Source organism: Canis lupus, chromosome 21 (genome assembly GCF_048164855.1).
Source record: "Canis lupus baileyi chromosome 21, mCanLup2.hap1, whole genome shotgun sequence".
Lineage (NCBI taxonomy): Eukaryota > Metazoa > Chordata > Mammalia > Carnivora > Canidae > Canis > Canis lupus.
Window position 1 is genome coordinate 3,119,206 of NC_132858.1, and position 24,603 is coordinate 3,143,808.

The 24,603-nt window shown below is 53.7% G+C and overlaps 3 protein-coding genes and 1 long non-coding RNA gene across 9 annotated transcripts in view; 2 read left to right on the forward strand and 2 right to left on the reverse strand.

Annotated features, from left to right (window-relative positions):
• ESRRA (estrogen related receptor alpha) lies at positions 1–7,409 on the forward strand. 3 transcript variants are annotated; one of them, XM_072789677.1, is made up of 7 exons: positions 1–159; positions 1,616–1,952; positions 4,594–4,710; positions 4,852–4,980; positions 5,395–5,562; positions 5,662–5,931; positions 6,355–7,409. In XM_072789677.1, the coding sequence occupies exons 2-7, from the start codon at positions 1,628–1,630 to the stop codon at positions 6,612–6,614; spliced, it is 1,269 nt and encodes a 422-aa protein (XP_072645778.1). In that variant the 5' UTR covers positions 1–159; positions 1,616–1,627; the 3' UTR covers positions 6,615–7,409. The 3 variants fall into 3 exon arrangements, with proteins under 3 accessions (XP_072645778.1, XP_072645780.1, XP_072645781.1); XM_072789679.1 differs by lacking the exon at positions 1–159 and adding an exon at positions 275–656; XM_072789680.1 differs by lacking the exons at positions 1–159; positions 1,616–1,952 and adding an exon at positions 2,000–2,560.
• On the reverse strand, positions 7,360–8,690 carry TRMT112 (tRNA methyltransferase activator subunit 11-2). 2 transcript variants are annotated; one of them, XM_072789707.1, is made up of 4 exons: positions 8,131–8,690; positions 7,939–8,040; positions 7,726–7,815; positions 7,360–7,636 (listed from the first exon to the last, which is right to left on the reverse strand). In XM_072789707.1, the coding sequence occupies exons 1-4, from the start codon at positions 8,206–8,208 to the stop codon at positions 7,529–7,531; spliced, it is 378 nt and encodes a 125-aa protein (XP_072645808.1). In that variant the 5' UTR covers positions 8,209–8,690; the 3' UTR covers positions 7,360–7,528. The 2 variants fall into 2 exon arrangements, with proteins under 2 accessions (XP_072645808.1, XP_072645810.1); XM_072789709.1 differs by having other exon boundaries at positions 7,975–8,040; positions 8,131–8,611.
• On the forward strand, positions 8,322–11,976 carry PRDX5 (peroxiredoxin 5). 3 transcript variants are annotated; one of them, XM_072789699.1, is made up of 6 exons: positions 8,322–8,580; positions 10,326–10,460; positions 10,930–11,061; positions 11,135–11,173; positions 11,337–11,398; positions 11,719–11,976. In XM_072789699.1, exons 1-6 carry the CDS (start codon positions 8,524–8,526, stop codon positions 11,822–11,824), a joined length of 531 nt encoding a protein of 176 aa, XP_072645800.1. In that variant the 5' UTR covers positions 8,322–8,523; the 3' UTR covers positions 11,825–11,976. The 3 variants fall into 3 exon arrangements, with proteins under 3 accessions (XP_072645800.1, XP_072645802.1, XP_072645801.1); XM_072789701.1 differs by lacking the exon at positions 8,322–8,580 and adding an exon at positions 8,807–9,096; XM_072789700.1 differs by lacking the exon at positions 8,322–8,580 and adding an exon at positions 10,127–10,186.
• The window catches only part of LOC140612375 (uncharacterized), a 15,805-nt gene continuing 1,570 nt past the window's right edge, over positions 10,369–24,603 (reverse strand). Inside the window, exon 2 of the long non-coding RNA XR_012013627.1 lies at positions 10,369–14,411. This is a non-coding gene — a long non-coding RNA (uncharacterized lncRNA). The remainder of the gene's footprint in view (positions 14,412–24,603) is intronic.

Consider the following 24,603-nt stretch of genomic DNA (forward strand, 5'->3'; position numbering starts at 1 on the left):
AAGCCGCCGGCGGCGCCGCCGAGTGAGGGGACGCGGCGCGGCGGGGCGGTGCGGCCCGAGGAGGCGGCGGAGGAGGGGCCGTTCGCGGCCCCAGGCTCACCCCGGCGCTCCGGGCCGCTCGGCCCCCATGCCTGCCAGCCCGCCTCGCCGGAGCCCCAGGTCCGGGGGCGGAGGGGAGCGCCGCTGAGGGCGGGGGACGGGCGGGACGCGGGGGCCATGTGCGAGCGCGGCTGGGAGGCGGGGGTCGGGGGCGCTCCGGCTCCGGGACCAACCGGGGTCACGGCTGGGACCGGGTCCAGGGCCGGACGGGCTTAGGGTCCGGGCGGGATCCGGTGTTAAGGTCCGAGTGCGTCGGCCTGGGGCAGGGGCCGGTTCTGGCTCCGGCTGCGGGTCCTGCCCGGGGTCAGGCTTGGGCCTCGGATCCAGCCCCAGGGCAGGGTTCACTCCCGCCCCCGGAGCAAGTCGAAGTCCTAGGGGCGGGCCTCGGTGGGAGACAGGGAGGGTTCCCTGTCGGGGAAGGGGCTTCGAGGACCACGTGGGGGCGCTCGAAGGGGCCGTGGGCCACCCGCCTCTCTGGGTCAAAGGTCATCGCACCGGCAGGGGAGAACTTCCTCCTCCTTGGCGCTCCCCATTTACTTCCTGATAACCTGATAGAGGTCTCCTGCGGGCGGAGGGGGAGGGGAGGCGCGGCAACTTTAGGCAACTTTCCGTAGGTGGGCGCAGGTTGGGGGGGCGGGGCGCCCCTGAGGTAGAGGATTCTGCGGCAGCAGAAGTGTAAGAGCGGTTGTGCTGGCGGGGGTTAGGGGGCCAGGTGGGGTGTAAGGAGGTGGACCCGCGTCGGCCGGTGGGCCTGGGATTGGGATGCCGGGCTAGGTGGGGCGGGGTGTCAGGTGTGAAAGGGTTTGAGTGTGTGTGTCAGGTGGGCGCAAGGTGAGTGTGTTTGGGATTGAGTGTGTGTGATGGTGAGCCTTGGGTGTGACTCTGTTTATGGGTTGTGCACTTTAGTAGGAGTGTGTGAAGACAAATGGAAGCCAGAGTGAGAGCCAGGGTTTGGGGAAGGCCATGTGTGAGAGCGCGGAAGTGCCCAGTAGAGAGTGAGCATGTGTGAGCATGTGAGGATACCTGGGAACCCAGGTGAGTGGGAGTGCGTGAACCCCACCAACTGCCCTCGTGTGCCTGGTTTGCACTTTTGAATGGAGGACACCCAAGTGAAGGGAAATCACCAAGGTGTCCAACATCTGGAGAAAATTGAAAGGTATCTGGCTACTGGCTGAGGATTCCAGATGGGGTTGAAGGTCACCTGGGGACTAAGGTTACCCTGCTCCTTGGCCCTGGTGGGAGTAGGGAGTTTCCAGACCTCCCCCAGTTTTCCAAGTGGGAGACCTTGCTGTCAGTTACTGGCCCTGGAGGCTTTGGAGGCTCTGTTCCCATGGTAACAGCTGGGGGGGGCCCTCTTCATGGGCAGCCCTTCCATGGACTCTGCCCCTCCTTCCCTCCCCCTCAATGATCCTGGAAGCCTGGCCCTAGGCCTGGGGTTGGGCAACCAGGGTGGCATTGTGTATCCATCCCCCATCCCAGTGTCTCCCTGTGTGACCCAACAGGTCTCTCCCTGCAGGTGACCAGCGCCATGTCCAGCCAGGTGGTGGGCATTGAGCCTCTCTACATCAAGGCAGAGCCAGCAAGCCCCGACAGCCCAAAGGGTTCCTCGGAGACCGAGACTGAGCCCCCTGTGGCCCTGGCTCCTGGCCCAGCTCCCACCCGCTGCCTCCCAGGCCACAAGGAAGAGGAGGATGGGGAGGGGGCTGGGCCTGGCGAGCAGGGTGGTGGAAAGCTGGTGCTCAGCTCCCTGCCCAAACGCCTCTGTCTCGTCTGTGGGGATGTGGCTTCTGGCTACCACTATGGTGTGGCGTCCTGTGAGGCCTGCAAAGCCTTCTTCAAGAGGACCATCCAGGGTGAGCCCCCACTGCACTCCTGTGCGTTTTTGCCCTTCTGGGCCTAGCACTCCCCAGGGTGCACTGCTGGGTGGCAGTAGGTCCTCAGACTGCTGCAGTACCATTTGGGGTTCCCAAGTTCCTCCTACCTCCTGGGAGTGCTGTTTCCCTGCAAAGTTAAATAAAGCCACCAGGATGTGTTGATGGATTGATTGGATGTGGGATGTGAGAGAGGACTCTAGGTTTCTGGGTGCTGGGACCCTAGCACCTTCCTTGGTGGCTCTGAAAAATTTAGAAGCAGCCCCTGTCTGCTTCTAAACTGTGTTCTCGCTTCTGGCTGCTGCTGACCTCTCAGCAACCCATAAGGTGCCAGCATTGTGACCCTAGTTGCGGCCCAGGAAGATTTTTTAAAGTTTTGTTCAGGTCCCATGGGTAGAAAATAGCAGAACCAGGATTTGAACTTGGGTTGATTCAGGTCCAGAGCTGACGGCTGCCTCTGCTTATTACTTATAACTGAACTTCGGACAGATGGCTCGCAACTGATTGTGACATTCCAGTGGGTTTTGATTTGGCCAACACCCACTGCTCTAAAACCATCTGTGCTCTCTTCTGGTTGGAAGGCCGGCGAAGTAAGTGGTCCAGATCCAGGTGTCTCCTACCCACCTAGCACTCCTTCATTCTCTGTTGACTCCGTTGCCAAACTTTATTGAGCCTTAGCCATAGATCACAATCATTTATTGAGCATTTGGGCACTGTGAACCATGCTGAACACATTACCTTGACATTTCCTTCCATTCTTACTAGCTGTCTTTGTAGGAAGTACTGTTTTGATCTCATTTTACAGATGGGAGAATTGAGGGCCTGGGGGCTTAGGTACTGGACTCACTCAAGGTCATGTAGTTGGTAAGTGGTAGTGTCAGGATGGGCCCCTGGCCGCCTCCAGAGCCCTTGTTCTTCACAGACCTGTGCTTTGCTGTCCTGACCATTGTTCCAGGCATGGGGACCTAGCTGGGACTAAGCCATGTATATTCCAGCAGAAGTGAGAGAGAAAACAATGAATTGCACAAAACTGTTGTAATATAGCTGTTGTCTGGAGGGGGAGGAGCAGGATGTGTGCCAAGGAATCTGGTTGGGCTGGGGGCTCTGGAGGTCTCCTCGGAGGAGGTGTCTTGAGCTGCCTGCACAGGCCTGAATAAAGGGTATAGGAGGAATGTGCCTATGAAGCCAGGAGGGCCAACATGCCTTTACTCAGTCAGATGTTAGGAGGAGCTGCCACTACGTGCCAGGCCATGTTCCCAGCACTAGGCAGTCCTGGCCTTCATGGAGCAGATGCTAAAGGAGGAAGACAGATAATAAAATAAGTATGTGTGTAGTGGCTCAGAGGGTGCCAAGAGGTGACGAGAAACTATCAGTCTGGGCAGGTGGCAGAAGTCTGTAGAGGGGCACCCGGCATTCTCAGAGCAGGGCCAGGGAGGGCCTGCCTCCCTGAGGTGACAGGGAGTAGAGATCTGAAGGAGGTGAGGGAGCGGTGTGCCCTGAGGCTGGGGTCTGTGTGAGGAATTCTGAGTTGGCTGGGCCAGAGCAGAGTGCGAGGCAGATGACATTAGAAAGGTGGGCCCTGGAGACCTCACAGGCCTCAGGGACACTTGGGCTTTTACTCTGAGGGGGGAAATCACAGGGTTTGGAGCAGGGGAGGGACAGGATCTGACTTAGGTTGAAGGAGTTGTCCTGGCCCCTGTATTGACATTAACAAGGCAGAAGAGGAGGCCAGAAGGAAGGTGAGGTGATGGTGACTCTGGTTAGGGGTGGGAGCAGGCACGGGGTTAGGATGAGTCAGCTTCTGGACATATTAGGAGGTGAAGCTCACCAGGTCCTGTCAATGGGTTGGATTTTGGTGTAAGAGAAGAATCAAAGATGTTTCCTGGGTTTCTGCTTGAACAGCTGGACACATGGGAGTTGTAGGTTTTGGAGGGGTAGGTCGAGGGCTCCATTTAGGACAAGTGAAGTTTGTCACGCCTTCTAGATGTACAAGAGGTTGAGGCGGTGGGATGTGAGTCTAGAGTTCACGCAGCTCTATTGATAGAAATGTGAAGGCCCAAGACCGGTGAGTTCACCATGGGAGTGAGTTGATGGAGACGAGGTCCCAGGGCAGCCCTGGGTCCTTCAATGGAAGGAGTGTGTGGGGTACACAGAAACTACAAAGTGGTCAGTGAGGTGGAAGGAAGATGGGTGTGGTGTCCTAGAGGCAAAAGGTGAAAAGTGTCCCCATGTTTGTGGGAGCAGGACATGATCCATGGCATTAGATGCCCCTTTAGGCCAAGTAAGATGAGGACAAGAATGGACTATGGGATGTAGCAGTGTGGAGGCTGCTGTGGCCCTGGATGGGAACAGATGAGGTTAGTAGAGTCCAGGGACGTGGCTTGACTAGAGGCTGGGGGCAGAGGTCAGTCTGACACCTCTGGTCTCAAGCTTCCCTTGCCTAGTCAGGAGCCCCCAGCCCAGAGGCCAGTCCCCCTAGGGCTCTGGGCTTCCCTGCCACACTCTGGGCACTCCTGCTCTTCCCAGACCTGTGCTTGCCCTGGGTGAGTCCGGGCTCTCCCATCTTCTGAGCCCCCTCTGGGCCCTGGGAGGCCGCCACTGGAGCCCTGCCTCTTTCTGGCAGGGAGCATTGAGTACAGCTGTCCGGCTTCCAACGAGTGCGAGATCACCAAGCGGAGACGCAAGGCCTGCCAGGCCTGTCGCTTCACCAAGTGCCTGCGGGTGGGCATGCTCAAGGAGGGTGAGCACGGGGCACGGGCCTGGGTGCATGGAGCTGGGGTGGGCAAGGCCTGGGAAGTTCTGGTGGAATCTACTGGGCAGGAGGGCTCTGCACAGTAAGCCACCCCCAGCCCCATGGACACAGCCCTATCCTAAATTCAAGGAGTACGTCTGGACCGTGTCCGAGGTGGGCGCCAGAAGTACAAGCGGCGGCCCGAGGTGGACCCGTTACCCTTCCCAGGCTCCTTCCCTGCTGGACCCCTGGCAGTAGCTGGAGGCCCTCGGAAAACTGGTGAGAGTGCTATGGGTCCTCGAAGTTCAGGTTCAGATGGGGCCGGGACATGAGAGGCCTGTTAGGTGTCTGTCACCCAGGATGGGTGTCGTGGGCATTGGGCTCTCGGTTTTCCTTTCATTTGTTGGCAATACATCTCCCTGAAGTATTTTTAAAAATACCTTTTTTTTTTTTTAAATCAGTCCCTGAGTAGTACACCTGGGAACCGGGAAAGATTTTTCTCATACTCAGAACTTGTCCATGAACTTGATTTCCCTGGGAGATGGTGAGAGCCCTTCCCGAGAGCAGTGTCCAGGCCTGGCTGGCCAGTGGCTATGAGGAAGGCTGCAGGGGAACTAATTTGGGCAAGACACTTGACCCTGAAGGGGCCTGCAGGGGGATGAATTCGAGTGCCTCTTCCATCTGTCACTGCAGCTCCTGTAAATGCACTGGTGTCTCACCTGCTGGTGGTAGAGCCCGAGAAGCTCTATGCCATGCCTGACCCAGCGGGCCCTGACGGACACCTCCCAGCTGTGGCTACCCTCTGTGACCTCTTTGACCGAGAGATTGTGGTCACCATCAGCTGGGCCAAGAGTATCCCAGGTAAAGGGCCGGGGTGATGTGGGGCTTCCCTCTGTAGGCCAGGCCATGCCTGGCTCTGGTGAGCTTGTTCAGCCAGGTCTGCTTCCCACTATCCTCCAGGCTTCTCGTCACTGTCACTGTCTGACCAGATGTCAGTACTGCAGAGTGTATGGATGGAGGTCTTGGTGTTGGGTGTGGCCCAGCGCTCACTGCCACTGCAGGATGAGCTGGCCTTTGCTGAGGACCTGGTCCTGGATGAAGAGGGGGCACGAGCAGCTGGCTTGGGGGAACTTGGGGCCGCCCTGCTGCAGCTGGTGAGGCGACTGCAGGCCCTGAGGCTGGAGCGTGAGGAATATGTCCTGCTGAAGGCTCTGGCCCTTGCCAATTCAGGTGAGTCCATGGTGACAGGTGTCTCCAGGAGGCCCTCTAGTCTGTAACCCTGATTGTGGCACCATCTCATCTCACAGATGATAAAAATTGGGGATTAGGGATGAATAGTGTTTTGTTTCAAGTCCCAAAGGTGAGGGCAGACCCAGGAACTACATGTAGGATTTGGAGCTCTAGGGCCATCCTTATGTGGACAGGTGAACGATTCAGTGGGAGGGAAGTGGGGGGAAGACAAAAGGTGGCCATAGGTGAGGAAGAAAGGGTGGGCCATGGCTCATGGGCAGGAGCAGTGAGTGGTGCTCCAATAAGCCTATCGGATCTGCATCTGGCTCCTCCTCAGGCCCCATCCCACAGTGCTCAAGCAGATGTGGGCTTAGCCATTTCTGGAGATGGTCCATGTCAACAGCATCTGACCCCTCCTTGCAGACTCCGTGCACATTGAGGATGCCGAGGCTGTGGAGCAGCTGCGAGAAGCTCTACATGAGGCCCTGCTGGAATATGAAGCCGGCCGGGCAGGCCCCGGAGGGGGTGCTGAGCGGCGGCGGGCAGGCAGGCTGCTGCTCACACTACCGCTCCTACGCCAGACAGCGGGCAAAGTGCTGGCCCATTTCTACGGGGTGAAGCTGGAGGGCAAGGTGCCCATGCACAAGCTGTTCTTGGAGATGCTCGAGGCCATGATGGACTGAGGCAAGGGGTGGGCATGGGTGGGGGTGCTGGCAGGACCCGCCCGGAATGGGTTCAGCCCCAAGGGGGCAGAGCTGGGGTCTGGGCAGTGCCACAGCCTGCTGGCAGGGCCAGGGCAATATCATCAGCCCCTGGGAACAGGCCCTACGCCCTCCCCTCCTCTCTCCCAGGGGGTCTTAGAAGCTGGGAATGTGTGCGCCCAGGCTCTGGGCACAGTGCTGCCCCTTGCAAGCCATAACGTGCCCCCAGAGTGTCGGGGGCCTTGCGGAAGCCATAGGGGGCTGCAGGGGACATGTGTGTGTGTGTTGGGGGTGGGGGCAGAAGCCTGATCTCAGGGAGGGAAGGGAGTGGAGGCAACAGTCTCCCAGTGGGTGATGCTTTTGCTGCTGCTTAATCCTACCCCCTCTCCAGAGCAGAGGGGGATTTGGAGAGCAAAGGCCCCTGCCCCCTTCGCTCCTCTCCTCATCATTTGCATTGGGCATTACTGCCCCCCCCCCCTTGAAGCAATAACTCCAAGCAGGCTCCAGCCCCTGGACCCCTGGGGTGGCCATGGCCCCCCATCAGCTCCCACCCAGCCTCCTCAGGGGGTAGTGAGAGCACTGCCTCTATGCCCTGCAGAGCAATAACACTATATTTATTTTTGGGTTTGGCCAGGGAGGTGCAGGGACATAGGGCAAGCCAGGGCCCAGAGCCCTTGGCTGTACAGAGACTCTATTTTAATGTATATTTGCTGCAAAGAGAAACCGCTTTTGGTTTTGAACCTTTAATGAGAAAAAGAAATATATCGAGCTCAAGAACATCGTGTTTCTCGTGTGTCACTGGGTCACGGGTGGGGATACACGACGGACTAGCAAATAGGCTAGATATAAACAGAAACATACACAGTTACAGACTTCAAAATTAGTATCTGGCACGATTAAGTCTCGGTTTCCTCATCACTCAGCAGCATGTTGGGGATCCCGCGACTGATGGGGAACAGACGTCCAGACTCTGGGCACTGCAGGGTGCCCTCCAACACATCCACCTGCGGGGAAGCGGGGAACAGAGCTGAGTACCCGCAGCCTCGGGCTGTGGCTGGGTGGCCGGGGAAGCAAGCGATGGGCTAGCTCTCACCTCCAGCAGCACGTGGTGCATCTGCCTCAGGAATTTCTCATCATGCTCATACCCTTCAATCGGCCCTTTGGGTACCTCGACCAGATGCAACTGTGGGCAAAGGCCTAAGTCATCTCCGGGCGTCCCGCCCCTCGCTCTGGGCTGGCGGTGAGACCACTCCCCCCCGCCCCACTCCCCCGGAAGGTGAACACGGGCGTGGGGGAGGGTCCTCACGGTCTCCGCCGCCTCCAGAAGCGCCGCCCACTCCACCTTGGGTATCATACGCGCCACGAAGTCGGGATTGAACTCCACGGGGTTGATGCGGACCTCGGTGGCCTGCAGGGTGGAGGGCTTCTGTTAGGGACCAGAGCCCGGCTTCTCCATTCCGCCCAGGGCACGGCCGCGAGCCCGCCCCCCCGCCGTTACCTGGAGGCGCAGAGGGAAGCCACGGGGCCCCACCCCCCGCACATGCGAGCTCAGCAGGTTGTGGGTGAGCAGCTTCATGTCGCGGCAACGCGCTTTCCCCAGGCCGGAACCGGAGGAAAGCGGACACTCCTCGCGTCACTTCCGGAACCGCTCCCGTCTCTGTCCTATTGGACGGCTCGGGCCAGCGGAAGTGGCCGGCATGCTGCAAGTTCCCGAGCAGCCGGGGCGGAGGGGCTTGAAGAGCTTGGTCGGGTCACGCGCTGCTGCCGGAAGCGGCCTGGCAGAGGACTGCGGCGTAGCCCCAGTGGCTTCCATTCACTACAGATCACGCTCAGTGTAGATCACGTGTAAAGCCGCCGCAGCGCAGGGGCCTTTGCTGAATGCAAAATAAACATGCTTTTCTCCTACACGGGCGGCCTGGCACCATCGTCTGCCGCCCCTCGCTTCCGGGTAAGGAAACGCCGCGGTCAATCCGTAAATTACGCCCACCACGAGAGCGACAACCCATCCCTGCACGCAAATAAGCCGCGCGGCTGTCGAAAGCCCCGCCCGCTTGTAACTGCCCTGGTTGTCCAGCCCCAGACGCCCAAGAGCCGAGCGCCCCAGAAGCCCCGCCCCTTGCTCGCGCCCCGACGCCTGCGCAGTGGAGGAGCCCAGCCGTGGGCGGGCCTGGCTGATGCTCCGCCTCTCGCGGGATCCCGCGGGGGCTTATCCTGCTGGGCCCCGCCCCTCGCCGCGCCTGGGCCGCGGGGGCCGGGCCGTGGTGCGCAGCGGGGTCGGCGTGCGGCCGCTTGCGTTGGACGCCCTGACCGGCCCGGTGGGCTCCGGGTTCGTCCCCGCGGCTGCCTTCGGGTCTGCAGCACAGGCAGTGTCGGCAGCCGGAGGGTGCGGCAGCGAGGCAGGGACTGGACGCTTGGCGGGGCCCACGGTTTCAGAAGCGCCGCCTCCGCCATGGCCCCAATCAAGGTGACCGCTGGCCGGGCCAGCTTGAGCTCCCCTCCCGCCCGTCCTCCCGGGAGAGAATCCCCCTCCTTCCTGCCCTCAGGACCCCTGCCCGCCGCGCCGGACGCTCCTCCTGCGGTTCTCCCTCAGCCACACCCTTTTGCAGTCTCGCCAGTTTTAGGGGACTTGTACCCCATCCACTGGACAGCCCCAGAGCTCTCGAGCCTTCCCCTCGCCCCCTTCCCATTTCCACCATGCGGCACCAAGATGGGTCTCCACCATCTGTAGGCGTCTCCTCCGCCTTCCGGAACCGGCCCTCTCCTCTGCCGCAGGGCTGCTCTTCAACCCTCCTACGTGCCCCTCCCCTGCAAACCTTCCTGCACGTTCTTGTTATATTTTTGGGGCATCACTCTTCACCCCATCGTCTGGAACAAGTGTTTTCCGTTAGAGCCCCTGTTTTGTCTCCTCCTTTCCGCTTCTCCCGCAGCTCATGCCCACCCTTCTGCCGAGTCTTTCAAACCCTCACCTGGAATGATCCTGGGAACCCTTCCACGTTCTTCTGAAACCTCCTCCTCCTTTATCTTCCTCCCACTCCCTGATTTGTCCTCCCTTCCCGTATTTCCTCTGGCTCCATGAAACATTCACACACTCTTCCTAAGTAGACTAATCCATCCCCTTTGAGAAATTCCTTTTATTTTATTCCCCCTCCCCAACTTTTCACCTTCTGCTGGTCTCCCCTTTTCTCTTCCTGAGCGCTGGACACTCAGACCTGGCCAGGGGCCTCTCCCTCCCTGTTGTCAGCGTCTCCTCCTCACCCCTTAGATAGGCCCCATGCATCTCCTCCCCTGCCTGCAGATCCCACTTCTTTCTGGTAAGAAAGAGACTCCCTGATTACTCAATCCCTTGCAACACCCAGGGAGGCCTCCTCCTCCATTTTCTGTTGTCATCAACAAACCGGTGAAAGGAATAGGGCCATCTTGAAACCTGGAGGATGTGGAGTAATCAGGCGGTGGGGGGAAGAGGGTAGGTAGGGTGGCAGGGAGGGATCGCTGGAAACTGGCTGGTTAGGATGTTACAAGTCTGTCAACTCTGCTCCACTAGAAGGAACTGCCTGGTCTGGTTTAACACCTTTCCTTTGGCCTCTTTACCCACCCCCTCACTCCCCAACTCCTTATTTCCTTGTCTAGCCTATCTCTAGTCATCTTTGCTCACTTTTAAAGTAACCAAAGTAATCATGAAGCCATTCCCTCTAGGTGGGAGATGCCATCCCTTCGGTGACGGTTTTTGAAGGGGAGCCTGGGAACGAGGTGAACCTGGCAGAGCTGTTCAAGGGCAAGAAGGGGGTGCTGTTTGGAGTCCCTGGGGCCTTTACCCCTGGCTGTTCCAAGGTGAGACCACCCTTCTGGGACTCCCTGGTTGGAATCTTGTGTATACATCTGTATTGTTCCTAAGTCCTAGGGCAGCTTGCGACGAGAACACATAGATAAGGTGACAGAAGGCCTATCAGAGCACTCAGAAAATAAGTGGAGGTGGTGAAAAGGTAGTGACATCAGGAATGCAGGAGAAAAGGGTCTTGTGATTAAGTCCCACCTGTCTTATTGATGTTGCTGGTGATGGGCACCATGGATGGGCACCATGGAAGGTGCTTGGGTAAATAAAGTATAGTCATGTCCCTGGGATGAAGTTCATGGTGACTACCGAACACTCGAGTTTGGACCTGAGCTTCCTTGTGGCTTATGCGTTTCTAACGGTCTGATCAAAGATATTCAAAAGGAAATGAGGATTTCCTGGAGATAATGGGTAGGCCAATGAGCAGAGGCAATTATCCCTCTGCTGACCCTTCATTTCCCCTCCTAGACCCACTTGCCAGGATTCATGGAGCAGGCTGAGGCTCTGAAGGCCAAGGGGGTCCAGGTGATAGCCTGTCTGAGCGTTAATGATGTCTTCGTGACTGAGGCATGGGGACGAGCTCATAACTCAGGAGGCAAGGTGAGATGTGGGCCCTGCAGGGGGTCAGGGGCCAGGCAGGGGATTGTTCTTTTGACCTTTACTTTCTCCTTAGGTTAGGCTGTTGGCTGACCCCACTGGGGCCTTTGGGAAGGTGAGTGCACACCAGCAACCCCCACACTAGAGGGTGGTCCCTGTGCCGGGCCTTGGATACAGGAACTGGGAGGGACATGGCTATAATGTGAGGGACAGCTGGTGGGGACAGGGCTTGGTCTGTTCTGGAAGTTTCTAAGCCTTGTCTCTGCTTTTTCTTTTAGGAGACAGATTTGTTACTAGATGATTCATTGGTATCTCTCTTTGGAAATCATCGGCTCAAGAGGTAAAAGGAGGGTCTTCTGTGGGGTTCCCCTGCACCCCTTCGACCTCCATTCCCAGCCTTCAGGCCTAGGCTGTTGTAATTGGCTTGGTGTCTCTCTCTTAAAGATTTACTTATTTTAGAGAGAGCAAGAGCATGCACACAAGTGTGCAGAAGTGAGCAAAGGGAGAGGGAGAGAGAGTCTTAAACAGACTCCATGCTGAGTGCAGAGCCTGATGAAGGGCTTGATCTCATGAACCTGAGATCATGACCTGAGGGGAAACCAAAAGTCAGATGCTTCACTGCACTACCCAAGCGCCCCTGGCCGTCTCTCTTTCTGGCAGGTTCTCTATGGTGATAGAGAATGGCATAGTGAAGTCCTTGAATGTGGAGCCAGATGGTACAGGCCTCACCTGCAGCCTGGCCCCCAACATCCTCTCGCAGCTCTGAGTGCCTGGGCCCAGATATACTCCTTCTACTCTTTCGTGTGTTGCACCTGCCCAGCCCTGGACAAAGGGCCCACTCTGCTCCAACTTCGACGAGGTCCACCCAGTGGGAATTGTGACCAAATTTCTGCAATAAACATTTCAGCTTTTCAATGAGTCCTTGTTTTTGTTTTTGTTTTTGTTTTTAAAGATCTATTTATCTGCGAGAGAGCGCAGGTGTATTGGGGGGTAGTAGGGGGTGGGGAGAGGCAGAGGGAGAGAAGCAGACTCCCTGCTGAGCTTGGAGCCTGGACATAGGGCTCAATCTCATGAACCTGAGATCATGACCTGAGTTGAAATCAAAAGAGTCAGATGCTTAACCAACTGCACCACTGAGGTGCCCTTACTCCTCGATTTTGAATTGCTGATTTGCTGAGGGCCAGGCCTTAAGACAGTCACAACTGTGAAGGTAGTGGGCAGGGGCCTAAGGGGTACTAATGAGGTGGGGGGCCTGATTTTATTAAGGACATAGGGAGAACATTTGAATAAAGTGTTATGAAGCATCAATATACAGGTTGGGAAAGGGCCAGTGGTCCAAAGAGCAAGGGACAGAGCAGTCTGTGTAGAGGGAATAGGCCCTAGGCATACACAAACTTGGCTTGCAGCCATGATGTTTTTCTTTTTATTTTTTTTTTTAGATTTTTCTTCATTAGAGAGCTTGCTTGCACAGATAGGTGGAGTGGCAGACAGAGGGAGAGGGAGAAACAGACTCCCCATTGAGCAGAAATCCTGGCTTGGGACTTGATCCCAGGACCCTGGGATCACGACCTTCCTCGAAGGCAGACACCTAACCAACTGAGCCATCCAGGTGCCCCCATGACCTTTTGCATTTGATCTCTGGGTGTTGGCTGACTTCATGTAGACTTTAAACCTCAGGGTAGGGGCTTTGGCTCTAGCTACCGCCCAACCTGTGCCAGGCTTTTGCCCCACCATTCTTTTAGACCGTGTCAAACCCCTCCCAGGAGCACCTGCACCCCAGGAAGGGCTTCTGGCACTTTGGGCCCGACTGATAGAAAGGGCTCCATCTGTGGAGGCAGTACTGGCTTAATCCAGGAGAGCTTCCTGGGAGAGGAGTCTAGGTGAGTTGTTGGGTAGAGGAGGAGATGCCAGTGAGGCCTGATTGGTGCTGGCTGTACTGTGAGGGGCTGTGGGTCAGGAAGGCCAGCAGGGATTAGGGCTGCAGGCCATTGCTGTGTGCAGGCCCTGCTCTTGGGCCTCTGCTTTTTGCCTATGGGAAGTCTTGCACTTGGCATCAGGCAGCAATCACTAGGCCTCTGCTGTGTTTAGGAGCTCATAGTCTTAAGAAGGGTAGACACTTAGAGCTGCCTCTTGAGGTGTAGTAAAAATCCTCATGATCCTGGGGGGTGTGATCCTGAGGGTCTCAGGTGGAGAGAGTGCTGGAATCAGCGGCTAGGCTCTGAGCCTCCTGTCACATTGGCTGTGTGCCCTACTGCTCTTCCCTGCAGAGCTTATGCTGCCCTGGCACCTCTCCACTGTAAGCACAAGCCAGTCTCTGTTGCTGCCACTCAGCAGCTTGTTTCTTTCACTCCTGGACTCTTCGTCTGAGGCCCAGGAAGGCCTCTGAGAGAATGTGTCACCTCCAGGGTCCTGTTGCTATTTCCTGGGCCTCTTGGCCAGCCTGAGGAGGCTTCTAGGGCCTGTGTAGCCCCTTTGGTGAGCATGATGGGAGTCAGGTGTGAGTGAGGGTGGCCACCTATCTTAGCTTGCTGGGGTGGGTGGTGTCCTGTTAGCTGCTGTGGATATTGGAGGCCCTGGGATCAATGATCACATTATAAGAGAATGGGGCAGAGCTTCAGCTCCTGGGTGGACCTGTTGTATTTCAGGCTTGTAGATAAAGGGCAGGCCAGGGCATAGTGGCCTAGACCAGTGGGTTCTGGAGGCCTGGAGCTGTAACTGGCAGGGCAGTGTAGGCGTGAGCTTCCTGGGCTGTTGGTGGCCAAAGGGCTAATGTTTTTGTTTGTTTTAAGATTTTATTTACCTATTCACGAGAGACACACAGAGGCGGAGACACAGACAGTGAGAGAAGCAGGCTCCCTCTGGGGAGCCTAATGTGGGACTCAATCTCAGGACTCCAGTATCACACCCTGAGCCAAAGGCAGACGCTCAATGGCTGAGCCACCCAGGTGTCCCAAAAGGCTAATCTTAAACCATGAGATATTCACCCAACACATCTCCAGATAAAACTCACCCACCTGTCCTGACCTTCCCAAGGGCACAGGAACTCTGACCTGGAAGGCCAAGGATTTTACTCGGTATTAGTTCTGGCCTTTTCTGGGTCAGGAGTCCCTTTGAGGAGCTGCTGAGAGTCATGCCCTTTTCCTTAGAACGTGCACGTCTTCAGGTGCCTGGGGGGCTCAGTAGGTTAAGCATCTGCCTTCTGCTCATACCATGATCCTGGGGTCGGGCCGTGTCCTGTGTTGGGCTCACTGCTCAGCCAGAAGTCTGCTTCTCCATCTTCTTCTGAGGCTCCCCTGCTTGTGCGTGTGTGCTCTCTTTCTCTCTCTCCCCCAAATAGATAATAAACAAAAATCCTAAAAAAAAAAAAAAAAAAAAAAAAAAAAAAGCTGCCAACCTTGGGTAGGCTATTTAGTTCTCTGCTTCCCTCATCTTTAAAGTAGGAATAATCCAACCTACATCATATGGCTGTTGGGAACAAATGAGAGAGTTTAAGTAAAGCATTGGGCACAGTGCCTAGCATGCAGTAAAAGACCAAAACACGGTTAAAAAGAGAAAAACAACAAAAGAATCCTTGCTCTCCACCATGCATCCTGCATGTCAGTAGAGAAAGAACTAGAAGGACACCTGGGTGGCTCAGTTGGTTGAGTATCTGACTCTTAGTTTCAGCTCAGGTGATCTCAGAGTCCTGAGACCTCATCTGGCTCCACTGAGCTCAGAATCTGCTTGGGATTCTCTCCCTTTCTCCCTCTCTGCCCCTCTGTGCATGCTCTCTCTCTTAAATAAATAAATACATACATACTTTAAAGATTTTCTTTAAAAGATTTTATTTATTTATTCATGAGAGACACAGAGACGGGGGCGGGGGGGGGAGGGAGAAGCAGAGACACAGGCAGAGGGAGGAGCAGGCTCCATGCAGGGAACCTGACGCGAGACTCGATCCCGGGTCTCTAGGATCACACCCTGGGCTGAAGGCAGTGCTAAACCGCTGAGCCACCCAGGCTGCCCTTTTTAAAGATTTTTAGGGGATCACTGGGTGGCTCAGCGGTTTGGCGCCTGCCTTTGGCCCAGGGCGCGATCCTGGAGTCCCGGGATCAAGTCCCACGTTGGGCTCCCGGCATGGAGCCTGCTTCTCCTCCTCCTGTGTCTCTGCCTCTTTATCTCTCTGTGTGTGTCTATCATAAATAAAAATAAATAAATAAATCTTAAAAAAAAAAGATTTTTATTTGTTGAGGGGCAGCCCGTATGGCTCCCCACCACGAAGACGGACCTTGAATCTCATGAATTCTTTGTTTTAATATATTTTTTTAAATTTTTTATTTATTTATGATAGTCACACAGAGAGAGGGGGAGAGGCAGAGACACAGGCAGAGGGAGAAGCAGGCTCCATGCACCGGGAGCCCGACGTGGGATTCGATCCAGGGTCTCCAGGATCGTGCCCTGGGCCAAAGGCAGGCGCTAAACCGCTGCACCACCCAGGGATCCCTGTTTGAATATTTTTATTTATTGGGTAGCCCCCGTGGTGCAGCGGTTTAGTGCCGCCTGCAGCCTGAGGTGTGATCCTGGAGACCCAGGATCAAGTCCCACGTCGGGCTCCCTGCGTGGAGCCTGCTTCTCCCTCTGCCTGTGTCTCTGCCTGTCTCTCTCTCTCTCTCTCTCTCTGTGTGTCTCTATGAATAAATCTTTTAAAAAAAAAGATTTTTATTTATTGATTCATGAGAGACACAGAGAGAGAGGCAGAGGGAGAAGCAGGCTCCCCGAAGAGGAGTCCCAATGGTGGGACTTGATCCCAGGACCACGACCTGAGCCAAAGGCAGATGCTCAACCACTGAGCCACCCAGGTGCTCCATAAATAAATAAATTCTTGAAAAGAGGGAAGAGAGAGAGCTAAGAGTTAGAACAGAAGTCAAACCGCAGTCCTGTCATTAGTGATTCCTGTGATTGTGTCTCTCTGGGCCTCAGTTTCCTCCTCAGTATAATGGGCTAGTGATTCTCTTGTTATCTGTTGTATTTAGGTCCCCAGGATTCTCCATACATTGTCTGGCACCTGAAGTCTCAGAGGTTAAGGAGCTGGGAAAGCGTCCCTGTGGGGAGTCTTGGCGAGGCCCTAGAGAGTCAGAGAGAGACAGGGGTGGGAGTTGGGAGGGGTGGGGGGGTGGAAGAGTGCTGACATTCTTGACCCAGATCTGGGCTTGGGCTGTAGTTATATAGGTACCATGATTGGGGGGATATTGATCCCGAGGGAACCCACCCTGCTGGTCATTGTTGGGGTTTGGCCATGCAGATGTTGAGGAGTAACAATGGAGTCAGAAGATTGTGTGTGTATGCGTGCATGTGTGTGTGTATGTGCACGGGTGTTTGCACAACTTCTGGAGTAGTTTGGATAGCATCTGTGTGAATGCACAGATTTTTGGTGCTAATAAATATGCATATCAATCTACCATGTTATTAATCTGCATGTTATTATTGCATCAAATCTCCCTACTTGAGGGACACCTGGGTGGCTCAGCCGTTGAGCTGCCTTCAGCTCAGGGCGTGATCCCAGAGTTCTGGGATCGAGTTCCACATTGGTCTCCTTGCAGGAAGCCTACTTCTCCCTCTATGTTTCAGCCTCTCTCTCTGTGTCTCTCATGAATAAAGAAATAAAATCTTAAAAAAAAAATTCCCTACTTGAGCTGAAGTCTCCCCCCCCGCCCCAAACACAGGTAAGGTGCCCTGCTCAAGACATGTTTTGGGAAACAGTAAAGAAGTGAAGGAAGGGAAAGAGAGGGGGCTATCCTTTCTCCAGCATCCTGGATATTGGTTCCCATTGTTTCAGCCTAAATTTGACCATAATGGGTCTGAATTAGAACTAGATTTGCTCGAGTGAACAATCCCAGTGACTTAAGATAGAGGCTTAGCTCACAGATATGCAGTAGGAAGATTGACAGTCAAGGGCTAGTTAGTACAGCAGCTCCATGGTTACAAGGGACCCATGTTTCTCCTATTTTGCTGCTCTGGCATTTTGTTTTTATTCATTCATTTAAAAAATATTTTATTTTTTCATTAATGAGAGACAGAAGGAGAAGCAGGCTCCCCACAGAGCAGGGAGCCAATGCGGGACTTGATCCAGGACCTCAGGATCACAATCTGGGCCAAAGGCAGATGTCCAGCCAGCTGAGCCACCCAGGTGACCAGCTCTGCCATTTTATTTTATTTTATTTTATTTTATTTTATTTTATTTTATTTTATTTTATTTTATTTTATTTTATTTTATTTATTAAAGATTTTATTTATTTATTCATGAGAGACACACACAGAGAGAGAGAGAGAGAGAGAGAGAGAGTCAGAGACACAGGCAGAGGGAGAAGCAGGCTCCATGCAGGCAGCCTGATGTGGGACTCGATCCTGGGTCTCCAGGATCATGCCCTGGGCCAGAGGCAGGCGTTAAACCACTGAGCCACCCAGGGATCCCCCCGGCTCTGCCATTTTAAACATCTGCCTTCTATCTCACAATCCAAAGTGGCTGTTTGAGTTCCAGCCACCACATCTAGATTCCAGCCAGCAAAAAAAGGAGGAAATGGGGAACAGGAGATCGAAGGTCCACACCAGGGCAGCCCCAGTGGCGCAGTGGTTTAGCGCCGCCTGCAGCCTGGGGTGTGATCCTGGGGTCCCAGGATCGAGTCCCACATCAGGCTCCCTGCATGGAGCCTGCTTCTCCCTCTACCTGTGTCTCTGCCTCTTTCGCTCTGTGTCTATGAATAAATAAATAAAATCTTTAAAAAAAAAAAAAAAAAAAAAGAAGGTCCACACCAGCTGTCTTTTAAGAAGGTGTTCTGGAAACTCTCAATGTATCATTTCCACTTAAATCTCACTGGCCAAAACTTAGTTGCTTGGTCACACTAGCTGCAAGAAGAGGCTGGGAAATGTCAACTCTATTACTGGCTGCCATGTTTCTTTCTTTCTTTCTTTCTTTCTTTCTTTCTTTCTTTCTTTCTTTCTTTCTTTCTTTCTTCTTCTTCTTTCTTTCTTTCTTTCTTTCTTTCTTTCTTTCTTTCTTTCTTTCTTTCTTTCTTTCTTTCTTCCTTCCTTCCTTCCTTCCTTCCTTCCTTCCTTCCTTCCTTCCTTTCTTTCTTTCTTTCTTTCTTTCTTTCTTTCTTTCTTTCTTTCTTTCTTTCTTTCAAGATTTTATTTATTCATTCATGAGAGACACAGAGCGAGCAAGAGACACACAGAGAGAGAGAGGCTGCCATGTTTCTAGCTAAAAAGCCAGGGGTTCCATTGCTAAAGGAGAAAGGGAAAAAGGAGACTGGGAAGAAACGAGCATTGTGGGCAACACAGGGATCGTGTCTGAGCACAGGGACCTTTGGGGGCTCCATTGCCTACCAAAGGATGGGAGCACCTGCTGCCACTCCCATCAGCATGGCAGGGACACATACTAAGCTGTCCCATGTCCCTTTGTGGTCACCTCATATCCCCAGTGATCCCTCTCCAGCCTCTCTTCTGTTCCCTGTAATTTTAGTTGCCACATTCACCCCAATTCCCCAGTCTTGGGGGCCTCCAGCCTCTTTAGCATCTCCTGACAATGTTCACCGCCTGGGATGCCCCTCCCTTTGCTACAGCTGGCCTAAATGCTCTACCTTTCGAGGTCCAGGTGGATCCTGTTAGCTGAGGACCATGCCTGTTCCGGCCCCTGCCTAAACTAGTCTTCGTGGGCCACCCCCTCAGCTTCATCAAGGATGGAGGAGTTTTTTGACATATAATTCACATATCATAAAATTCACTCTCTAAAAGTGCACAGTTCTGGGCACGCCTGGGTGGCTCAATGGTTGAGCGTCTGCTTTAAGCTCAGGTTATGATGTTAGGGTCCTGGGATGGAGTCCTGCCTCGGGCTCCCTGTAGGGAGCTTGCCTCTCCCTCTACCTGTGCCTCTGCCTCTCTGTGTTTCTCATGAATGAATAAATAAAATCTTTTTTTTTTTAAAGTACACAATTGAGTGGTGTTTAGTCTCACCAAATTGCACTACTTTCCCCACTACGAAGATAGACTTTGAATCTCAGTGACTTCTCCCAAGATGAAGTTGCTCATCTATTCTGAGCCACAGGCGTGTGCACACCCTAGTTATGAAAGGCGTGTTTCAACTTCCAGGGCTCTGCTCGCCCACATGAGCCCTTCGGGTCACATTAGGTGTCTTGCACCTTGTGACTATTTGCCGAGCGTCCTCTGGGTGCCGGGTCCCCTGCTGGGCTCTGGGGACACAGAGATGCCGGGCGACTCCAGGCACAGAGCTCCTGTCCTAATGGAGCTGGTGCTTGTCTCGACATGCCTACAGTCCCATGGGGGGTACCAAACCCTGGGTGAGCGCTTACAGTGTGTGGGAGGGGAGCTGTGAAGGGGAAGCCCAGACTTAGGTGTTCAGGGTATGACAGGATGCTGCCCACCAGCCCACCCCTCCAGGGGGTAATGACTTTTAGCTGTGGCTAGGAAATGAAGAGACAGTCCAGTGAACAGAGGCAGGAAGGGTGTTCTAGGTGGTGGGAACAGCCTTGCTACAGCCCAGAGGTGAGGGAGGGGAGCCAGGTCTGGCCTGAGTGGACCATGTAAAGGCAGGGATTAGGGGGTTTTGTCCACAAGCCACAGCCTGGTTGGCTTCTCTTGGTGGACATCTGGGTGCCTCCAGCATTTGGCTAGAGGCAGCTTCAGAGACTTTTCTATTTTTGTTTCCTCTCGGGCTCCTTCCTCAGGGCGTGTTCCCAGATGCTGGAGTGTTGGGTCTGGTGGTTTTATTGGTCTCTGGAAACTCCGAGGCTGTTTTGATAGCCACCAGTGATGTGTGCATGTGCTTCTCTCCTCACCATGTGCCAATCCGAGTTTTACCTTCTGGATTTATTTTTGCTAGCTTAATGGGTATTTAATGGTACCTTGGAGCTGCCTTTAATGCATATGTTGTTAATTATGAGGGAGGCTGACAACCTTGAGGCTTGGCACTGTTCTCCCCATGCTTGCTGACTGGGTGCTGCTCTCCTGCCAGACAGCAACAACACAACAAAGAGCCAGGGAGCTGCTGTGGCTTTTGGAGTCCTCCAAGCAACCTTGGGTTTACCCTTGATTTTACTGACGCTGCGCCCCTCTGCACCTCACTTCCCTTGCCTCTGACATAGGAATTCATTTGCTCAAAAACATGACTTGGGCTGCCTTCTGTTTTTTTGGCTCTACTCTTTCTGGCTGTGTGGCCTGAAGCAAGTGACTTAACCTCTCTATATGTCATTTTCTTCATCATAAAAGGGGGATGATAATCATAGCAGCTGCATTTTACATCTGTGGAGAGGATTAAGTGCTTAATACATGTGGAAAATAGAGCTGGCCCAGGTAAGTGATCGGCACGTGTTGGCACGCTCATGGTTTCTGTGGCTCGGCACCTTGTGAACGAGGGAAGATGCAGAGAAGAATGAGTCTGGTAGGGAAAAGGACTGGGGTCTGCTTCAGAAAGGGGAAATCTTTTCTGAGAAATAGGCTATTAAGCAAGACCAGCATGATGGGAAGGAGCCAGACGTGGGGTGTTGGGGGGGAATGTGTGTGTGTGTGTGTGTGTGTGTGTGTGTGTGTGCTTCAGGCTGGAGGAACAGCAAGTCCCCAGGGGTCCAGGGTGAGAGTCTAGCAGCAGAGAGGGCCCTGCGACAGATGAGGTTGGGGGGAGCAAGGGATGAGGCTGTGTGGACAGCTGGGGCCACTCGGCAGAGCCTCTACCTCAAAGGACATGGTGAGAGGTTGGGACTTGATTCAAAGCACAGGGAGAAGCCATGGGAGGGTTTTAAGCAGGAAAGGGTCATGAGCCAGTATTTCCAAGACTCTTTGGGTGCTGGGTGGAGGCTGCCTGGAGGATTGGTGCTGACATCCGCCTCTGTAAAAGTCTCAGGGTGAGGCAGGGCGGGTGCCCCCTAGGCGTGTAGGGGTGCGCTGGGGAGAGCAAGCTGAGTGTCAGGTGCTGTGTCATGCTCTCTTCAGCTGCTAGGGCCCATGTCTTGCAGGTGTACCCTGAGTCTCTGGGGACCCGGCCTGGCACCAGACCTCCCTGACTCTGGCTTCCCATGACTTCCTTCCACCTGGGCAGCTCATTCAGGCCATTCTGCTGAGCATTTCTGCTCCTGTCTGGCTCTGGCTCCACTGTTTCTACCCCTAGATGGTGGATAGGAAAACCACCCCTTTTTAGCACTTGGGTGGAGACCCAACACCAGAGGCTCAGGTGCCCTGAAGGTCCTGGAAGCTATGTTTTGTTTTTAATTCTTGAGATTGGGGCCCTGAAACTTCTGGTTAGGGAACTGGGCCCTGGCCAGGCCACAGGGGTGCCAGACGGGGCTCTGGGCCTGCTGTAGGCAAAGGGCAAAAGTGGTTCTCTGACCCAGCCCTGGTCGGTCCCAACTTGCCCTGGCCTCCCCAGCTCTGCTTCCTCAAACCTGAGAGCCCTCCTGCCTCTGGCCTTTGGGGTTGGACCAGGGCTTAACCAGACAATTCAAAACCAGATGAGCCCTGTGCAGATGGGAAACTGAACCCTGAGGGAGGAGATTGTAGTTGACTATGTTGTCCATTTGTCTGTCTGTTTGTCTTCCTCTGTTTCTTGCCTGCTTCCTGGAACCCATGCTGGCAATAGTGGGGAACTGAATTTCCTTAAAAACTGCCAGAGGGGTGCCTGGGTGGCTCAGTTGGCTAAGCGTCAGACTTTTGATTTTGGTTCAGGTCATGATCTCAGGGTTGTGGGATTGAGGTCTGTGTCGGGCTCCGCACTCAGCACCCATATGTTTGTCCCTCTCTCTCTTACCCCTCTACCCCCACCTTATGCATGCACTCTCTCTCTCTTTCTCTCAAAACAGATAAGTAGATAAAATCTTAAAAAAAAAAAAAAAGAAAAGGCCAGAAAAAGATAACTGAGAAGGGCAGTCTCTATAGCACTGCAAATATTTAAGATATTTTTCAACAAGACAGAGTTAAATGATGATGGACTAGGGGCACCTGGGTGGCTCAGGTCATAATCCCGGGGTCCTGGGATCAAGCCCTGCATCGGGCTCCCTGCTCAGGGAGGAGTCTGCTTCTCTTTCCCTCTCCCTCTGTGCTCTGCCTCTCTCTCAAATAAATAAGTAAAATCTTTAAAAATAAGCCAAAAAATGTCTCTATGACATAGATTTTGAAAAACATAAATGATGATGGACTAGCAACATAGTAGAATACCACACAGCCATTACAAAGGCTAAAACCAATGAACAGAAAAGAAGCAGACTATAAAATATTTCAAGAAGGATGAAGGTACACAGCCCTGGGTGTGTGGTTGCATCCACCTGTTATAGATGGACATGGGCACGACATCTCAGAAGGGATACAGAACATGCTAGCAGGGGATCTGAAAGTAGGGGTTGGGATGAGGGGGGAAACTTGTGTCTTCTCTATACCGTGATGTACTCTTTTTTTAAAAAAAGGTTTTATTTATCTATTTAGAGAGCGTAGTGGGGTGGGGCAGGAAGGGAGGGAGAGAAAGAATCTTCAAGTGACTCCCCACTGAGCAGGGAGCCTGATGTGGGGCTCAATCCCACAATCCTGAGATCAAGACTCGAGCGAAAGAATCAGTTGCTCAACCCACTGAGCCATCCGGTGCTGCCCCTCCTTATGCACTCTTGACATTTTTGGCCATGTTTCTGAAAAAAAGTTTCAAGGGAAAATCTAGCCAAAGGCAAGGAACCACTGCTGAACTGACAAACATCTCTCAACAGCTAACTCAGCCTTGAAATCCCAGGCTCATCCCTCGCATCCACTCTCCCCGAAGCCTCCCTCTGCCTGATTCAGCCAAACCAAGTCATAGAACCAGCTGGAGGTGCAGCTGGGCGTGTGTGGAGTGACGGATGTGAAAGCAATTGGTGACACAGTCCCTGCCTCTGAGGCTTGAGGAAGGGTGTGTGCCTGGGTGATGTTGAGCAAGGCAGGGCACCCTCCTGGCTGCCAAGGATGAGGCCCAGTTACTGTGCTTGGCTAACCCAGAGCAAATGCTCCGGGAGGACTTCCTGGGCTGGCATCCTTGGGGGGTACAAATAGAAGTTCAGATCCACTGGGGGGCAAATCTGGACAGACCCTTGATATTATTAATACTAAAGATAACAACCACACTGGGGACCATTTAATGAACACTTCAGCAGGGTACTGGCTCCTGGAATCCACCTAAGGACTCTCTGATAGGATTATCTGCATTTCCAGATGCTTCTTGAGAGGGTTGCACAAGGGGATGTGCTCTTCTGCTAACAACCCTGCAGGGCTTCCCATTGCCTAGGGAGACCTGGCTCGCCCTGGCCATGAGCTCCTTGCTTTTTACACACTGGCCCCACTGCCTTCCTTTAGTTGGTTCTACCACTTCATAGCTGTGTGACTTTGGGCGAGTTAGTAGCCTCTCTGAGTCTGTTTCCCCCTCTGTGAATTGGAGACCTTTAGTCACATATTAATCCAACACAAATAAGTCCAGAAGTGTAAAGTACACGAGCAGGGGGATGGGAGAGAGAGACTCTCAAGCAGGCTCCCCACTGAATGTGGAGCCTGATACAGGGCCCGATCCCACGATCCTGAGATCGTGACCTGAGCCAAAACCAAGAGTCTGACGCTCAACCCGACTGAGCTACCCAGACGCCCCAAGTGTAACGTTCTTGTAACCATGGCTGGCTCCTGGTAAGCCTGTTTGCCATGGTTGTTGTTACCTTATATTTTATCAAATCTAAGATGTCACCCATCGTAAAAGATGCCACTCGGAAAAAAGCTGCCAGTTTACTATGTCCCAAGTCTCTTTCATCTTTCATCACTAGAACCTTCATTTTATACTTCCCAAAGGTGCTCTTTTTTGACCTAGATGTAGATTCTCATCATATATAATTCTAAGGTACACATAGAAAGGAAAATAGAAGCAAAATGAATTGTTTACGGTGTTTGAAAAACTCCCATTTAGAGTCCAAGAGAAGCGCGATGTGTGTGTTTCAGAGCCACCTCCTCCCGTGAGCCACTGAGAGCCGCAGAGCGGCACCCTCTCAACTATCCATAAGGTAACCCTAAAGCCACCAGCCGCTGGAGGCAACTCGTAAGCCAGCTTCGTGATGGACTTTTGCCTCAAGAGTGCTACGGACAAGTCTAGTTCTCCTCCCAGGGGGCTTGCACCCTTTGCATCCTGGGCTTAAGCTCCTTGCCTCTGGGGCCTCCTTTCATGCGCTGACACTCTGCCCTTTCTGCAAGGTTTGGTGCTTCTGAAGTGTGTGCTCAGGCAAAGCAATGACAACTATGTCAGGACCACAGCCAGCCCGGAAAGCAACTCTCCCAAGTAACGTGACTTGGAGATTTAATTAATTAATCAAAAGATTTTATTTATTCATGAGAGACACAGAGAGAGAGAGAGGCAGAGACACGGGCAGAGGGAGAAGCAGGCTCCATGCAGGGAGCCCGACGCGGGACTCGATCCTAGGTCTCTAGGATCACACCTGGGCCGAAGGCCGGTGCTAAACCACTGAGCCACCCAGGGATCCCTGACTTGGAGATTTATTTATTTATTTA

Bases quoted from the DNA above. Each gene is read 5' to 3' on its own strand.
- PRDX5 (XM_072789699.1), top strand. From the start codon at position 8,524: ATGCTTTTCTCCTACACGGGCGGCCTGGCACCATCGTCTGCCGCCCCT. The intron at 10,461-10,929 runs GTGAGACCACCC...TTCCCCTCCTAG, and splicing joins TTACCCCTGGCTGTTCCAAG to ACCCACTTGCCAGGATTCAT. The intron at 11,062-11,134 runs GTGAGATGTGGG...CTTTCTCCTTAG, and splicing joins CTCATAACTCAGGAGGCAAG to GTTAGGCTGTTGGCTGACCC.
- TRMT112 (XM_072789707.1), bottom strand. From the start codon at position 8,208: ATGAAGCTGCTCACCCACAACCTGCTGAGCTCGCATGTGCGGGGGGTG. The intron at 8,041-8,130 runs GTAACGGCGGGG...TCCACCCTGCAG, and splicing joins GCTTCCCTCTGCGCCTCCAG to GCCACCGAGGTCCGCATCAA. The intron at 7,637-7,725 runs GTGAGAGCTAGC...GCTTCCCCGCAG, and splicing joins TGCACCACGTGCTGCTGGAG to GTGGATGTGTTGGAGGGCAC.
- ESRRA (XM_072789677.1), top strand. From the start codon at position 1,628: ATGTCCAGCCAGGTGGTGGGCATTGAGCCTCTCTACATCAAGGCAGAG. The intron at 1,953-4,593 runs GTGAGCCCCCAC...TCTTTCTGGCAG, and splicing joins CTTCAAGAGGACCATCCAGG to GGAGCATTGAGTACAGCTGT. The intron at 4,981-5,394 runs GTGAGAGTGCTA...CTGTCACTGCAG, and splicing joins TGGAGGCCCTCGGAAAACTG to CTCCTGTAAATGCACTGGTG.